At 37.5% G+C, this 18,674-nt stretch overlaps 1 protein-coding gene across 1 annotated transcript; it reads right to left on the reverse strand.

The window, feature by feature from the left end:
- Positions 1–563: 563 nt before the first annotated feature.
- On the reverse strand, positions 564–18,415 carry LOC107788775 (uncharacterized). Its single transcript, XM_075243486.1, has 27 exons — positions 18,029–18,415; positions 17,639–17,831; positions 17,409–17,536; positions 15,748–15,870; positions 15,460–15,603; positions 14,699–15,351; positions 14,393–14,514; positions 14,203–14,294; positions 11,595–11,819; positions 11,362–11,420; positions 10,111–10,259; positions 9,929–9,999; positions 9,670–9,843; positions 9,514–9,585; positions 5,862–5,963; positions 5,686–5,775; positions 5,239–5,314; positions 5,050–5,146; positions 4,845–4,914; positions 4,563–4,742; positions 4,191–4,313; positions 4,029–4,112; positions 3,683–3,867; positions 3,431–3,569; positions 3,243–3,302; positions 2,881–2,985; positions 564–1,037 (listed from the first exon to the last, which is right to left on the reverse strand). The coding sequence occupies exons 1-27, from the start codon at positions 18,113–18,115 to the stop codon at positions 924–926; spliced, it is 3,717 nt and encodes a 1,238-aa protein (XP_075099587.1). The 5' UTR covers positions 18,116–18,415; the 3' UTR covers positions 564–923.
- Between the last annotated feature and the right edge of the window lie 259 nt (positions 18,416–18,674).

Raw genomic sequence — 18,674 nt, forward strand, 5'->3', positions numbered from 1 at the left:
CCTTGGAAAATTTAAGTAGAATTACAATTGTCAACCGTAACATTAAGAAAGGAAGAGGGAAAGCAACACAAATATATAATAAAAATAACATTAAATAAGCGTACCTTAAGATCTATTGGTCAAAGCAGAGAGCTAGCTGATACTAATACAGCAAAATGAAACCACGCAAATCCAGCTAGACAATGTCAGTTTGACTGTGACAGGTCAGTATCAGTTATGAAATTTATGGTCATGGCAACCACCCAGAGGAGAAACAATGACCAACTGGGAATGAATGGGGAACCATAACAAAATCTCACCTAACAATTAATAGGAGATTAATAGGAGAGAGCTTCACACAGGCTCCTAAATAGTCGTCCCAGTAATACAAACACAAATTAACTTTAGCACTAGCTTTAGTCCAGGAATGTCGATGACCTTATGCCAAGACGTGACCACAATTCGCAGATGAAAGCATTTGCGGACAATCCCGTGAGAGAGGCCAGTTATTGAGGTGGTGGAAGTACTCAACAAAGCCAAAATATTATCCAAAGTAAATAGAAACATTCAACGGAACAGACATATGGAGGCCAATAAAATAGTCTGTATTTACTCCTCCAGTTAACCCCAACAAGTTTGCCCGCTTCATCATAAGAATTCAAACTATACAATATTCAATACAGAAAAAGAATATTAGAATACAGTTATTGAATTAGTCAACTCGTATATACAGAGAAGAGACCTACAAAGGAGAAAATTGGATAAGACAAGATTTGAGAGACTCATTAAGACTAGCAATTGCTAAGATAAAATCCTATGAACTAATATGATACACAATGGCCTGAGGGGAACCTGAAATGGATTATCCATGTAGGTCCCACTGCGATCTCGGGTTGCAGAACAGGAAAATAAATAAACCAATGGTATATAGTAACATATTTCCTCTACATGAAGTAACTGAGAGATGTTTTCTTCCTTGATCCACCTTCTCCATATAAGTCATTCCACTGGAGAAGCTCATTCATGTTTGAAGATTCCGAGGATACACTAGCACATACCTGCATTCATTGACACATAAACAAGTCATGAATCAACTAAATGCATACACACTATAAACAAGTCATGAATCAACTAAATGCATACACACTATACCAAACTATACTCCACAGTGATGATAAAGCAAGAAAAACACGCAAGGGCCCAAGAAAGTAGTAGTACTTAAACATTTTTCCCCACGCTAACAAGAAACAATTTCATTTGCACAAATTGGTACAAAACCATCAAAGATTCCTGGTTGGTCATCCAGGTAGGTCAAATACAAAAGCTTGCAATAAGAACATGATATCTACATCGCCTATGCAGTAACATTTCAAGAAGGACACGATATTTAGATTGAGGTTATCAATTTAGCTGCTATCTATTCCACCTGAAATGAATTAGCTGCTATATATGGAGTCACCAATTGTGATGGTCATCTGATAGCATGAACTCAACTTTAGTTCTTCATTACAGATACAGGGTCTACTGAAGTGTGCAAGCATAACAACAAAGATAAGAGATGAGCATAGATTTATGTAAGTGGACCCGCTAGAATTTACTGAAATGAGGCACCAAACAAGATCAGCTGCCTAAAGACTGGAATTTGAGCTCACAAGACTAAGAACCCAAGTTCCTCGGACCCCCAACAGTGGCTTTACCCAGTGGACATCCTCCTACCACATTATTAGCAGTCATGCACCACCGTGGAGATGGTGTTTTTTCTGTATAGGGGCCAAAGCAATTAGCTGATGAACTAGGACACTCACCACATATAATTAGGCTCCGTAAAATTAAAGAAACCACTGTGTATACCAGACTAGAAGAGAAGACTAGTGGAATTTGAGACTATATTTGATCATCAGATTGAAGCTTGGTGGCTTAAAAGCAAAGGCCAGCCAGTGAAGGTACAAGTACCTATACTAGTGGCTGACTAGGAGATACACTAGCATAAATAGAGAATCATTTCTCCATGAAACAGTGATGAAAGAAAGCCACTCGCTAAGAGAGGATTATATCAGTTTGAGGAGCTATTGATCTTTCAAGTTACATATATAGACTAGCTGATCGAAACCCCGAAATGTTGTGGTGGTCTCTTGTGCAATCACATGAACAAAATTCCTTTTTGAACTACTTCACAGTAGCATGTAGAAGACATGAGAGACCGACAACATTCAACCAGTCAATGTGATTTGTTGTGTTTAACTGGTTGAATGTTGTTGATCTCTCATGTCTTCTGCATGCTGCTGAGAAGTAGTTCAACAAACCAGTCAACATGATTTACCCCATAATTTTATGACAACAGCTCTCAAATCCCAAATCTGTATCTCGCACCATCGAATAAATAAATAAAAACTAATCACTTGAGTACATATATATCTGACGTTACGAGAGATGTTCGATTCCTTCCTCTATGATCCCTGCATTCTCTTTCTTTGTTGTGAAGTGGATGTGGATTTGGAGCCCAAGTCCACTGAAGGAACTGGATGAAAGAGCTACCTTCCTGGAGCTACCTCCTTATTGTAGATCGTTAGTTCACCAATTCAAACTCAGATCAGTTGGCAAGTGGATTTGTGCCTGGGTACGAACTACAAACTAGAAATTCGATCTTGAAAGTGTATCTAAGGCGGATTAGTTGTTTATTTTCAAAAGAGAATTTGATTAGAAAATCTGCAACAGTGTGATATCAGAAAGATCCATGAGAAAGTCCCAAACTTTTCTTGGCAGTAAATAAAGCCTACTAAAAACTTTTCTTGGCAGTAAATAAAGCCTACTAACATTTCTCCTGAACCCCAAATACTCTGCAGAGAAAGTAGAATGCATGGCACAAAAATCAGATTAACCAAAGTACGTGCAATTGTGTACCTGTTCATGTGCATACTTAAAATCATCCATGTTAAGTGGACGGATGTCTGCACTACTACGCAATGCCGGAGTTGGCCTGTTCTCTGCAACTGCCGATGCTTTCTCCTGAAATCACCAAAAATAAAGAACAATAAGTCAATAAATTTAGCAGATTAAAGTGTAAAGACTCCATAGGAGATGACGATGACTAATTAATTTAAGACATCGCCAAAGGAAACACATCATGAAGCTAGAACAAAAAGACTTCCAAACAAAATTAGTAATAGCACTTTTGTATGTTGTGATCCAGGTCACCAATTCAACCAAATGTTGGAAGGTCACAGAATTATAACGAACAACTAGAATGAACTCAAGCAACTGACCTTCTTCTCTTTCTCCAAAATTTCTCTAATCGGGCAATGCGCAGCTGTCACACATAAATTCTGGGATTGGAAATTTCAGACAGCAGTAAGTACGATATCAAATGTAGATTTAAAAATAATGCAGTTATTTAGAAGGAGGTATTGCAAAAACAAATGCATTAGGAAGTGCAAGTAATCTTGATCCAGACCTTTAAATCACTCCCTGAGTACCCTTCCGTCATATTAGCAATAGCTTCTACATCTACATTTGGCGCTAATTCTTCCTTCGCCAATATCACTCTTAAAATTTTCTTTCTGTTTGGAGCATCTGGCACGTTTACCATCAACCTGTATTGATCAATCATTGGAGCACCAGTAGCCGTAAATCATTTAAAAATCAATCATTGATCAATCAGTTACACTTACGCAAATCATAAGGAAATAATTTATTCAAATTTTACCTGCGCGGAAGCCTCCTAATAACTGCTTCATCAAGGTCGAAGGGTCTATTTGTTGCAGCAAGCACAAGCACTCGTTCCTTATCTTTTGTACGCAAACCATCCCAATTTACCATGAATTCATTCTTCATTTTTCGCATAGCTTCATGCTCTCCTGGATTTTCTCGTCTTCCTAACATGCTATCCACCTAGTAGACAAGAAGAAATGGAGGCAAAAGGACAATATAAACAAAGAACGGTGTAAAGAAAACTTTATAACTTTTTAGGGTGTGAAAAAAGAAAACCTAGCTTTGTAATCTATATAGGAAAAAAGCTTAGCCCAGCAATAGCTGCAGAAAATGTCACCAACCTCGTCAACAAAAACAACACTAGGCGCTATTTTACTAGCTAACGTGAAGACTGCTTTGACATACTTCTCTCCTTCACCGAACCACTGATAAGAAAAAGTTGTCAACCATTTTAAGAAGGGCCAGTCAGATATAAAACAACAGAAAGCAGATATCAGTGATACCTTTGACGTAATGCTTGACATTGATATGTTTATAAAGTTTGCACCAGCCTCAGTAGCAACAGCTTTTGCAAGCATTGTTTTGCCAGTACCTGGAGGTCCAAAGAGCAATATTCCCTTGCAAGGCTGTAGATAGCATCTTGTTCAGAAACATGAGTGCATACTTGACGACCAAGTTCTATCTGCCTCAACCCCCACCCACCCACCCCCCCACCCCCCCAGAAAAAAAACCGTGGGAGGAAAAAAGATCCCAATGGACTTCAACATAACGCAAATTACTTTAACCTTGGACAGCTACTCCAAGGGGGGGAGAGAGAGAGAGAGAGAGAAGAAAGAAAATCCAAATGGACCTCAACATAAAGCAAATTCCTTTACCTTGGTCAGCTGTCCTTTACAAAACAATTCTGGTCTTTGAAGAGGCAACATCACCAATTCTTTCAGAGTATCCTTGACAGTTTCCAAGGCCCCAATGTCATTAAAAGTAACACCAATATCACTAGGTGGAATTACGTCCCCGAGTAGTCTCTTCTCGAACTCATTTTCAGTAACTACATCCTGAAAGTCAAGTATCCATCTCAGATTTCAGGTAATTCAGAATGAGAAGCACCTTTTTTAAGAAGTAAATTTGCACAGTCAGAGAAGAAAAATCAGAGCCACCTTGAGGGATTTCTTTGAACTCTTGGTTTCACTCTGAATGCCTTGCAAGATATTGAGCCCATAAGCAATGCTGCAAATAAAAAGACATTTCAGTGAAATGTAAAGCAACCCAAAACAACCTTCGGCCCCTAGAGACGTGAAATAAGAGGACACTTTCTTTACATGTTATAACATTATGGACTAGAGAGTGAAAATTAAATTTGACCTTTCACCGGAGATAACTAGCTTGGCGTCCTTCACGGAAGACTCAGATTCATGCATAAAGTGATGACTCAAAGCCCAGCCGATTATCTTTTCAATGCCTTGACAGCCACATCAAGAAATATGATAGACTGTTATAATCAAGTAAACGATTTCAAAGCTAAAAGGCCAAAAACTACGAGAAAACACTTACTTTCGTTTGTGAGGGCTTGATCTTTTATGCATAAAGTTTCCAGCTCAGGGCAATCAATTCTGATTCGATTCAAAACCTGAAATCGCACATATAGTTAGAACAGCTCAATAAATCAGTTCATTGAGGATACATTTCCATAAGCATCATACTCATTTATCTTTCTTATACAAATCATCATAAACTGTCAATTGTAAATATTATCTTATGCTAACTCCACAAGTGGTGGAGTAAAATTAACTTTTCTTCTGGCAAGGGATGCACTGATGAGAAGGTGGTTTCAGCCTTTCAGCTGAATCCAGGACAAGACAGTAAGAAAATGAAAATTGAAGTGCTAAAGAAATGTTCATGGTGTTGCCTATGTGTCCTACATAATCCACAACCCAAAAACAATGAAGGGATCTAAGATAAAAGGTTTTTGCCCATAGCTGGTCAGAATAGAGCACTCACATTGCGAATGCTTGCTATGTTTGACTGAGATTTCATAGTTTCCATATCCCGATCTAACTGTTGCTTCCAGTCTGATAATAAGGTTTCATCCTGCCACAAGAAGATCCCTATTACATACTTAAATCAAAATTTAATACAGTTGGCACTTGGCAGTCTAAACATAAACTGAAAGTTACCGGAGGAATCTGTATGGTAACTTTGTTGGGGAACAGGCGGGTGAGCTGCTTCATTGTCTTAGGGGTTTCTTTGCTTCTATCATGCAGCCTACCAAAATTATCCTGGAAAGAGATGCCATTCAATGCATATTAGTCAACCATTTGACAGAGGCAAGTACTTCCAGAATGCAATTCGTAATAACCAAAAGTTCACCTAGAAGCTTCAAGGAGATGCCAATAATAATAACAACAATAGACCTTATCAAAAGAATATTAATAACAAGAAAAACAACTTTTTTGGATAACCAATAACAACTTATCAAAAGAAAATTAATAATAATGACGACGACTCTTTACTACACAATTGTCGAGTAGAGCTAGCACGTAAAACAAAAGTCCATAGGTCCGTCGGTATCTGACTCATATGAACCATATTAGTTCGTAAAAAATGGTTTAGCACGCAATGGTTAAAACAGGTTTCAAACCCATTTTTAATGGGTTTGGTGTGGGTTTAAGAAATGTTAAGTTTCTTCATTTTTTTTGGGGGGTGGGGGTGGTCTAGGAATTAGGGGGTGGGTGGTAAGGCAGAAGCTTAAGGGATTTGAAGGCACATAACTATAGCAACATGTTCTAGTCAACTTGTTAGCACACCACACCTGCCACCCTCTTCCCCCGACCACCCTAGGGTTGGGCATATATCGGGTAAAACCGATAGCCCGAACCGAATTGGTTTATTGGTATTGGGATATTGGAATAATGATTCGATAACGGTTTGATATTATTAGACTACTGGATTATCGGTTCGGGTCTCGGTTTGGCCAATTTTATTAACAGTTTAACCGATAACCCAATAAGCTATATCAAAACTATAATTTTACCCTTAATTATATAAAATCACCTTAAGGTTTCATTCTCTATTAGTACTATATTTGGATTTCTTAATTTTTAAGGTGTAATTGCTACTACTATTTTGTGTTGTTTCTATTGTGTCTGGACAACTGGAATTGAGCAAATCTCTTAAATTCCTTATACGAAAGCAGCTTTTGTGATTACCGTTGTTCTGGTTATTCAGAGCCAGCAATTGGCTGTCGGATTTCGTCCCGCAACTAGAAGAAGATCGCTTCGGGGTCACTGTGGTGTGACTGAATGTAGAGCAATCCGCCCTTACCGCCTTTGATCAGTAAATTATTTAAAACTTCGGAAGACGGTCAAGGTAGCTTGCTTCCAAGCCACTGAGTATATGTGCCACTTTTCCAAAATATATTGTTACTCCTGCTACAATTGTTGGATCAATGCATTTTACGGTATCAGTAAATTTAATGTTTCTATCTTAAACAATATAACACACGTTTGATGAAGATTAATAATGAGTTTTTCATTCATTGTCTTGGTCAGATGCAAGTTAATATGGTGAAGTCATCCTGTTTTATTTCATAATCTCATTGATGTTCATTTGAGTATGAATATGAAAGTATATTTGAGCAAAGTTTGCTATTTATAATTGGACAAACTTTTTGATGAGGGTTGACATGTGTTCGTGAAACTTGTGTTCCCTCTTTAAAATATAATTGAAAGGGGTCAAGATTATAAGATCAATTAGTGTTATACACTATGCTCTTTCGCTCTAAAATTGAGTTATCTTATCGGGTAAACCGATAACGATTGATAATCGATACCTGATAACCGATATACCGAACTGATAACATTCACAATCAAACCGAACCAACCAATACCCACCCCTAGATCACCCCAGCAAAAGACACTTACCACATCTTCATGCCCCTCCCTGTAGCATTTTCTTTCTATAACTCCCTCCCTCATACACAATGACACATCATACATATGCATCTACATATATATGCACGTGGGTGAAAGAAAACTTTCTAGTGGCCATTGGTGGGTGGTAGTAGTTTTGGTGATTGAAATATATGAGATTTGGTAATAGTGGAAAGGTATATCTAGAAAAAGATGAATAAGATAGAGATATTTGCGTAGTATAAGAAGAAAGAATAAGGATATGGGTTAAATGAGCGTGGGTAGGTTGGGTAAGGCCTGTGTAGATTACTTTCGACACACATACATTCAGATAACTAATGTGTACACATCATACACATTAGTTTTGGTGGGTGGTAGTAGTTTTGGTGATTGAAATATATGAGATTTGGTAATAGTGGAAACAGGGGCGGATCTGTGTAGACAAGAAGGGGTGGTCCGCCACCCGGTTGCTCGGGTAAAATTTCCTGTGTATACTAACATTTCACGCAAAAGAACGTAGATAAAGAACGAGTGGCACCCTGATTAACAAAGGTGGTTGTGGGTGCCATGGTTTGAGGGCTAGCTTTTCAGCCAAAATACATGTGATCAACACTCATTTCACGCTTTTAGCATTCCAATTCTACTTACCCCTTTTTATCTTCCTTTTTCTTGTCTTTTTCTTAATTTCTTTTACTTTTTTCACCTTTGTAACTCTCTTTGTGCAATTCTATTTTTATTATTTTCTTAAATTATAAAGTTATATCTGCTTTTTTCTAGTTTCTAGATCACAAAAAAACTATTTGTATTTAATTTTAGTTATTTTTCTTTTTTATCCATCTAATTTATTTTTCCTTGATTAAAAAAAACAAAAAAATTTTAGTATGGTTATCATCTAGGTATTTATGCATCAAAATTTTTGTAAAGAAAACCGAAGTAATTTCAAAATGGATCGAATTGAAAGGAAGTGAATTAATACAAAATGAGTCGATCAAATTTACATCCCAATTTAATCCCTTTGATTAGTGACAAGTTTACATTAAATCTGGTGGCACCCAGCCATCAAATTCTGGATCCGCCTCCGAGTGGAAAGGTATATATGGTACAAAATGAATAAGATAGAGATATTTGTGTAGTATAAGAAGAAAGAATAAGGATATGGGTTAAATGAGCGTGGGTAGGTTGGGTAAGGCCTGTGTAGATTACTTCCGACAAGCATACATTCAGATAACTAATGTGTACACATCATACACACACAAAAAAAAAAATTGCCATCAGAAAGTTATTTTTCAGACACACACACATATAAATATAAGAGACATGGATGGGTAAAAGTAGTTTGGGAAATTAAAAGATGAGAAAAATGGATAAAAATAGGACCCCGGGGGTAAGAGCACAAGAACACAACATGTGATGTGTGGGTTAGGCGCATGTTACAGGTTCAAACCAACCGCAGACAAAAGCCTAGTATTTAAGTGGACAAGGGTAGAGGGATAAGCCCATCATCCACCATGTTTCGAGCGACGCATTAGCTGGCCCTTGGGGACATTGTATAAGAACAAAGTATGAGGAAATCAATTAAATGGGTTTTGGTAGGTTGGGTAAGTCCGGTAGCCATTTTCTGAAAACCCAATTGACACCCACCTTTGAAACCCTAGACCACAACATATTATATCATGAGGAAAAAAGTTTGTTCTGTATTGTATGCTCCCAAACTATACAATTCTTAATGACCAATTGGAAAGACTTAGGGAATCCATAGTGTCAGTTATAGGATCAATAAAACAAATGAAAATCCATATTAAAACATCTCCCCTCAGACGTGGATATTTACATTCCATCGAATTTCTTAGGTACAACACCGAGAAAAAGAAATAGAAAAACCAAAAGAAAAGGCAATGGGAAAGAAAGTTGTACATACGGGGAAGGCAAGGTCAAGCAATGCCGTTTGGTTACTTCCAAATTTCGTAAATAGCAGGCCACCAGGATGCGACTGTAAAGCATAAGGTAAGGCAATCAGAATCACAAGCCAATTTCTTTATCCTGAAGGAATGTGAAAATAACCGTCACTGCATACTTTCTCCTTTCGGTTGTCCGACTGGGTAAGGGATGCTATGGCAACAACATTCTCTGGCAAATGTTCGAGCTTAATCTTGAAAGCAGCATAAGCCTCAGGGTTTCCCACCATAGACTTCTCAATGTCTTTGATGAACAAAACTAGAGGACTACTTTTACTTTCATTTGAAGCAACCTATATATATAAAACATAGTAAATAAAGCAAGGACACTCGACTCTGAAATGGAATAGTAACACCGAGAGGTATATTAGCAAATACCTCAAAGAGTTCATTGATAGCAAGTTTATCAATTTCATCAGTACTTGAGCTATCAAGGCGGAGCAAGTCAGCTGTGGAAGAAAAAAAGATCAGGCCACCGAAAAGACATGCTCTGTTATTCGGCATAACTGAGCCGGGCAACAAAAGCGGATCATGAGTTAAATGAGGCAGTAGAGTATTACCAGCACAAAAGAACCCATGATCTTCATCGCACAGACCACCAAGATCATTACCCTCTGGGATTGATTTATCAAATCTGACACCAATTTTAGAGGACCCATTTTCCTCAAATGCAAGAACCACTTTGCCCCTGTAACCATATGTTGGACCCCTGCAATCATGTGTGTTGATGACGTGATTTTAAAAATAAAGGAGTTACTGACAAATCCAATAGAGACATAGAGCATTCTGTTCACAATGAATAAAGGGAATATTAACTAAACAAGTCAATCCACTCTGTGCACAAAGAATAACAAGAAAAAACCATTTTAATCCCCATAGTAGTATTGCCATATAAAGCACAAAGGGGTCATAATTAAGAATCTTTGGTGCAGAAAAAAACCTCATTAAAGAAATACAGCATTAAGTGCTCATATATACCGACATTATCCAAAACATTTAAATTTTATTGTTTTTCAATAAGGTACTTTCAAAACTATTTATAAGCCTTTCATGACTAAAATGTTTATAGCCATGTTCCTATTTTATTTTCACATTTAGAGAAAGGATAAGGCTAAGGTAAGGAATCAAAAGATTTCAAATGTTTTAACTTGTTCACAACACTTTAAATTACATAAATCAAACAGAAATTATGATTTAAGCGTGTTATAAGAAAAGTTCAAATTTTTATCTCTAATTGGACCTTCTGAATAAAATTTGGCCCATAATGGTTCCATGAAACTTTTGAAGATATTACAGATTATACAGAGTCGTAATTTCAGAAAGTGGACTATGGAAGATCTTTCATAGGCACATAAGACCACTTAATTCATACAAATAAATAGATAGAGTACTAGGGCTAATAAGCAACCACTAACTCAATTACAGAATTGACTAATGTTCCAACTGATCCATACAAATGATTCAAATCAGAAACTCAAGTAAACGGCCATCGGTGAGGTACTAAGATCAACTCCTCGGGTAGCACATTATAGGCTGCCCTAACAAAGTTAGGCACCTGCACTAGCCAACCACGTAAATTATGTGTCTAAAAGTAGTACGTAGTAAATATCAGAGAATACTCAGGTTAATTGTGGAAGTCCGTAATTCTATCCATATGAAGACTTTGAATAAGACATCACAATTAAACAGTAAGTTAACAGATGGAAATGATTCAAAATGCAACCTCAAGCATAGCATATATAAGAATCAATGAGAGAACTGAACTAACATCTCACAGGAAAAAGATTTTTAACAGAACTTATTGCACTTACCTTAAAGGTGTTTGCAGCGGAGAAAAGCCTGATGAAGATCCAACATACTTCACTCTGTCACATGTCAAAATGACAGGTCCTAGCATTAAGCATAAAACTTCCACCACAACAGGATATTTTCTAACCCAACATATATAAAATATGAAATGATGTTTTGTGTCATTGTCAAAGGAAGAGAGAGAGAGAGAGAGAGAGAGACCTTAAAAAGCATTCTCGCTACGAGAGCAACAATTACCTTTTTTGAAAGTGTAATTTTTTGACGAGGCAGTAGATGTCTCCTGCTTGGGCTGAGCATGAGAACTAATCGTTGAACCACCAGTTATATCGGCCTCAACACTTGAAGCTGGCTTCTTATTAAGATGCAGTGCCGCTGCTTGTGCAGCACGTTTAGCAAATACACTAGCTCTCCCTGGCTTTGAACTTTCTTTCACAGGGTCGACATCTTTGGCAATTGAACCCTAGATGGTATATTAAAGAGGAAAAAATTAACTGCAGGATAAAGAAAGTTCAATTACATCAACCTCGTACATCAACAATAACAAAAATGTTGTGAGTACTCGTCCCTCCCATTTCACTTAATACTGCAAAATCACTCTCAGGTGACTATAGCCAGCAGTGAAGTTATAGATTACTCTTCAAATATTCTGACCACCCTCCATATGATCATTGAAAATTTTGCAAAAGTTTAGATTGGATTGCCCTGAGCGGATGAGCCTGCCATCAAGCACCTCCCTGTTTACTTCTAATTTGGCTTGCGGTGGGTCTACACGAGCAAACTAACAAAATCCCTAAGGAACGAGGTAAAAGGTAGAGGGACATCCCAGCTAAGATTGAAAATTTGCAGCCAAGTTTCCATCCCATTCTCTATTTCCCCATCGAAATGATATCTCTGTTGTTCTTGAGGTCGAGGCTCAACCAAAAATGTTTTACTTTCTTTCCCCCACCCCCTCCCCCTTACACAAGCTTTTTTCTCCTGATTTTCAAGTCATTTTGCATATGTTCTGTCAGCAAGTCAAGAGATGAAATGAACTGTCATACATGTCCTAGTGAATTAAAATTGTTTGAATTGCACGAACGAACAATGACGGTAAATCATGTCTTTTCTACTATGATCTAGCCCTCGAACTGAGTCATATCATTATACCTCATACAAGTATATAGAAATGCAACATTAATCCCATTCTCTATTTCCCCATCGAAATGATATCTCTGTTGTTCTTGAGGTCGAGGCTCAACCAAAAATGTTTTCCTTTCTTTCCCCTCACCCCCTCCCCCTTACACAAGCCTTTTTTCTCCTGATTTTCAAGTCATTTTGCATATGTTCTGTCAGCAAGTCAAGAGATGAAATGAACTGTCATACATGTCCTAGTGAATTAAAATTGTTTGAATTGCACGAACGAACAATGACGGTAAATCATGTCTTTTCTACTATGATCTAGCCCTCGAACTGAGTCATATCATTATACCTCATACAAGTATATAGAAATGCAACATTAATAAGCATCCATGTATATTTCAGGTATTGTAAAGCTAAAACAGAGCTAAAGACCTGAAATATAACACAATGATGGCCATGGTTGTGTAAGGATGCGCAATAGAGCTTATGAATTGCAAATAACGAACTTTGGCAAGAAAAATGAAATGTTCCCTTTAGCATCTGGCAAGGATATTTCTGACCTAGGGACAAGATGACGTGTTTGAATTTCTTTGTTAAGAAATGGACCTTCCGCCTAACTCTACCTTAAAAGCTAGCTCATGAGGTAAGGATTACCCAAAACCATATACGTAGACAAACAACTCATCCTCAACAAATGTGGGATACTTAACACCTCCGCTCGCCGAGGCCTGCCAACTGGAGCGTGGACTATATAACATGTGGGCCCAACATTGGCGCACACAATAACAGGAATAGACTTGGCTCTAATATAAGAAATGGACTTTGCACCTAACTCAACTCAAACGCTAGTTCATGAGGTGATGGCTGCCCAAAACTACATGAGACAAGCAACTATCCCTCAACCATCCCTCAACCATCCCTCAACCAATGTAGGACACTTATCATTATATTCCTTACTCTCTATAGTTTGGCTGTTTGAACTGGGAACTTTTCTTCTTGCAATTTGCTAAAAATTTCTTATGGTTTCTTGGTTCCACCTCCCAAATTCTTAGACCACTTTTCTGGTTGATATTGGATATATTTCCACCTGAGATCCAGTAGCAATCCACTTCAGAACCAGCTTCACCATAACTCACGTAAAAACTTGACCATGAGGAAAGAAGTATTTCTATGTGGGAGAAAAAGACGAAGATGGTGTGGACTTAAAGGGCACTTAGAATCCAACCTTTTGTCGTATATCTGTGAGAGAGTGGTGGGTGTAAAGTTATCTTGCACAAGAGAAACAGAGCAGGTAATGGGGTTTGCTACCAATGGAGAATAGATATGAAAATGAGCAATCTTATGTCCAAGAGATTCAATTGCTGTATCTCATTTAAGCACAGTAGCTTCAGCGTACTCTCTCTTAATGGTTACACTTAAAAATATAAAAAAATATCTGCCTCTCTGCAAATGGCTCGCGGTATTTTTAGAGAGAAATCTCCCTTTTTAACCTGAATAAACACGCCATCCCATTTCCATTTATTACAATGACAATGAATTGAAAAAGTGGAATAGACTGTGTTCCAAAAACAATATTAGCTTGTTGCGTATTTCTCTTACAGCGTTGAACTAAATTTACTAAACATGAATGAGGTGGGTAGGCATCTGGGGTGTTCAAGTGGGGAAAAATATGAGCCCTCAACTGAGGAGTATACGATATGAGCCAAGTAACAGAAGATACTTACACCAGGCAGCAAGAGAGAATCAACTATCAGTAGCTTAGCACCAAAGCGTTTAGCAAGTGCTTTGGCCAATGTCTCCTGATAAATTTCTGAACCTGTGAGCAGTCAGCATTGAGTCAAAAATGTGATATTGAGGGCTGGATAGAACTCAATAAAACTAGGAAGAGATTACGCATATATGGGCAATAACTACCTGCTGGACCTGATAGCAAAATCCTAGGGCACACTGTGGGGAGATCTGAAGTATATTTTGCAAACTTGTTACACTTCAAGTGTATATAAGTGGAAGCAATGAGAATATTCTTGGTGTTCTCACTGTCATAGGACAAAAAACATTAATAAGTGCAGAAATCAATCAAACAAATTCCAGAATTATACGAGTACCAACTTTAACTTGAACAAACTAAATGTTGCAACGAGAAGTAATGAAAACAACACTAAAGCAATATCAACCAGCAAATTAAAATTTAAATATAAAAAAGGTGAGACCAAGATTCACCTTAAATAATATGGAAAATTTTCAAATGAGACCTCAATATTGTTGAAATCAAGTACTCCTTGCTGTAAGGCATTCTTAAATGCTTGGCGCCTAGTTAAAGCCGAAATTGGAGGATCAAAATCCTTGAATAGCTCTCGGAAATCCCTTTGCTCCTCGAGAATTTTGGAAATGCGACCACTTAAATCAAACTCAGAAGCAGAAGATCCAGCATGTACTCCCAGGAGAGGTCGCACCTTCCCAATCTCTGCATCAACTGAATCTAGTGCAGTGTTATCAAGATTCAAGTTATCATTTCCAACATCAGGAGATATCACATCATTCTTCTCGTCCACCAAAACACGAGGTACATCATTACAATCAGAAGCATCCTTCATATCAGTATCTAAATCATCTTTCTCTGCCACTCCACTGGCAGCGGGTAGTATTGGCAACTCTGAACATTGTTTTACATCCTTACCATTTTGAGATGATGGTGGGAGAAGGGACAACTCTTTTGAAAGATTTGACAAAGATGCCAGGGTCGATGCAACTGCTACAGTGGAGGGATCCCTGGACCTTGCCTCAAGATGCAGTCCTTTGATTGATCCACTATGAGCTTCCAATATGCTAACAGGACGAGCAAAACTTGCAGCAGATAAGTTGTCATCAAAGATCTAACGTATAAGTCAAGGAAACGCTGGTAACTCAGTTCTAGTAACCAAAACGGATTTCACATCGTTTTACATGTATATGAACTCTCAAACACAATGAATTAAGGATACGTAAGAATGTTGACCAGATGACCCAAAAACAATCTCATCACCTCCTTTGAGAGGGACAGTAGAATTTTTAGGGTAGACCTTGCCATTGACTTGCACATCGCCTTTCTTCCCCATAACTTCAAGCAGAGTGATGGATACCCCTTTCTAGTCATAAAGAAACCATAAACAGAATGAATAATGTTGTTTCTCTACTCCAAGTGGAAAACAAAGGAAAACACTGTTAAATGATGAAGAAATACTACTTCTGAGCCTGGACAAAGTAGCATCTTAAGAAAAAGTGAGGTTTACCTCTGTCTCAGTGTGCTTGAGATTACATAAAGTTTTACTAACAGAAGAATCTCCTATCCACAAGTCACTGCCACGACCTTGACCTACAGTATAAGTTGCACGATGCATGACAACATGAGGATTCTGCAAAGGCAAATAAAAGTAAATTAGTGAATTAGGTGGTTTATTTCAGAAGAAAGCTCATGAAAAGTAAGCATCTGGGATGTTGTTGATACTTGATATGGTAAATATGTAAAGTGATCCAGCTTACTTTTAAAAAGTGAAAAGAGCTCAACATTATTAAGATTTAAAGAATTTAACAACATATAAAGAAACAATTTAATTGTTAACTTCCCTATGGCTAATGTTAAGACAGCCAATTGAGTTGGCCAGGGCCAAGCCTTTGTCTGCTCAACACACTAAAGTGAAATTGCACCCCGGATCCCCTATCATAAGAATAATTATAACCAGACTTAATTGAGTTAGTTGGAGTTAGTTGAGACCAAAGCAGTCTGGAGACAAATATAAATTGCACTTCGAGTTTTAAGTCTAACTCAACTTTCAAAAGGTTTCCGACACCAACCTATCATGTCTATATCTTTTCTCTTTTTTTTTCTTTTTTGGTATTTCAGCACTCATCTCACCCACCTCAGGCACATATATTGGTTTTTTGAACAGAAATGAGACACTACTTCACAGTCTTATGCTTTTCTACAAGTTCTTTTCCAGCACACAAAACAAGCTTTCTCGAGAAGTGAAATGCCGAATAATCTCAAATAAATCCTTCTTTGAACAAGTCTTCAAATTAGTTTTATCAACAAAAACAAACAAACAAAAAAGAACCAACAAAAACAAAAAGAATACCTTTAATCAGCAACAAATATCCAGACTTAGCAACTACATTTAGAAATTTAATATCCCTATATAGACTACGGATCCACATCTACTCTTTTTTTTACAGTTTGAGGGAAAACTTAAAATATTATGTGTGCTCACGCATTCCCTACATCTAAACACTAAAAACACAGAGTTTCAGCAGAAAATTGTACAAAATCAGATCAAGACATTCAATTAAAACGGAGGGAGTAACTGAAGATCAGAAGTGGAAAGGCAAAAGATGGATAAGTTGAAGCTACAAGCCCTATGCTAATCATTTTATTGAACATGAACCAAGACAATGCCAAATTTTACAAAGAGTTTGCATTGAGCTTCAAAAAAAACCAATTCGGCTATATACAAAAAAGGAAGTTGGTGCGTGCCACAGTATAAGTAAATTAAAAGATAACCCTGGATCTTCCATGTCGGCTTTTCAACTCCTTCAACGGCATTTATTCCTCTCTCCATATATTTTCAACTTCTTTAACATCCTTTCTTCCCCTCTTCCATATCATCCAAAAATGGCACAACCGTGCTAGCCTCCACGTTCTCCTCCTCTGTCCCTCATTCTCAACCTCCAAATATTCCTCCTCTCTCCTCATTCTCAACTCCAAGTCACCGGGATCTCGCTGGTTCCCATTGGCAGTGTGCTAGCTAACGGTTACTATTTTCGCGTCAAAATTCGATCAAGATCACATATTTACCAAATTTTCATCTTAAATTCTTCTGGAATCTTCACTACTTTACCAAGTTACAAGAATCAAAGATAAACATATAGAAAGTTTAAGATAAGAAGCAAAACCTACCTGAGAGCACTGTGAAACAAGTTTACCCCATGCAGCAGCACCAACATTAGATTTCAGCTGCCGCTTCTTTCCCCGATTCAATGCCGACTCTTTTGCCTTAGATTTCTCCACATCAATCACAGAATCACCTAAAACCCATCACATAAAAATTCAAGAAACCAACACAAAGAAACATCAAAAGATCAATGTTTAAAAAAAACTCAAAGCACATGCAAGAAAAAAAATTGTACCTAAAGTCATGGGTGATACCAAAGGCTCGTTTGCCGCTTCAGTTTCCAGCGATTTTTGTGGCACATCAGCAGCAGCGGCCAGATCAGCTGATCGAACCTCTTGTTCAGCAGATTCAGGCCCTGATTCATTCAACTCACCCTGGATTTTCTCCCCAAGCGTATCATTAGTCGACGATGACAATGCCTCCGTCGCCTACAAAGCGGATCAATTTATATAGAAAATTTCAAAGGAAAAAGAAATCTTTTATGCAGGGTACATGCAGGCATGTAAAAAAAATCAAGATTTAGTGGTCTGGTCTATTAAATTATACATTTTTTTAAAATCTGTTTACATGAATTTAACCCTAAATCTGAATCTATTAGGAGTTATCCGATAAGAGAAACCCTAACCTTGGAGCGCTTGCCGTTAGAAATAGGAGAGGAGGGAGAAGAGAGAGAACGCTTGGAGGACGAAGAGCTGCGTCTGGTCTCAACCATGTTTGATTTTTGCTCCTTCTTCTTCTACAGATCCAAAGAATTAGAGAAATGAAGCAAAAACCGATTTGGATGTTAGGAGTAATAAATAGAGAATTCTAATGTGTGTGTGTGGAAAATGGGGAGAGAGAGAGATAGAGAGACAAGGGGAGAAGGTGAATGATTGCGTGAATATCAGTTATAGAGTTCCGTCTGTTTGCTGAATTTATATGCTGCTAAGTTTTAAAGTGGCAGGGACCAGCTACAAGATAGTAGTAGGAATTAGGGAACAAGTCTTTTTTTTTTCATTTGATTTTCGTTTCTGGAAATTAAATAGTACCGTTGTATTGTTTTGTAAAGACCGTATGTTAAAAAAAAAATTAAAAAGATATAAGGGCGTCAAATAAATAAAATGAGTTAATTTTTTACGAGTTGAAACCATTTGAGTCAACAAACATGTCAAAACCTAATTTATCCAATGCTTACTTTGATTGGGTCGAAATTGGCTAAAAGAAATCAACCCACTCAGTTTGATTTTGAATTTAATTCCAACTCTAGCGCTTCAAAAATCTATATATATATA

This window comes from Nicotiana tabacum, chromosome 22 (assembly GCF_000715075.1).
Source record: "Nicotiana tabacum cultivar K326 chromosome 22, ASM71507v2, whole genome shotgun sequence".
NCBI classification, from domain to species: Eukaryota; Viridiplantae; Streptophyta; class Magnoliopsida; order Solanales; family Solanaceae; genus Nicotiana; species Nicotiana tabacum.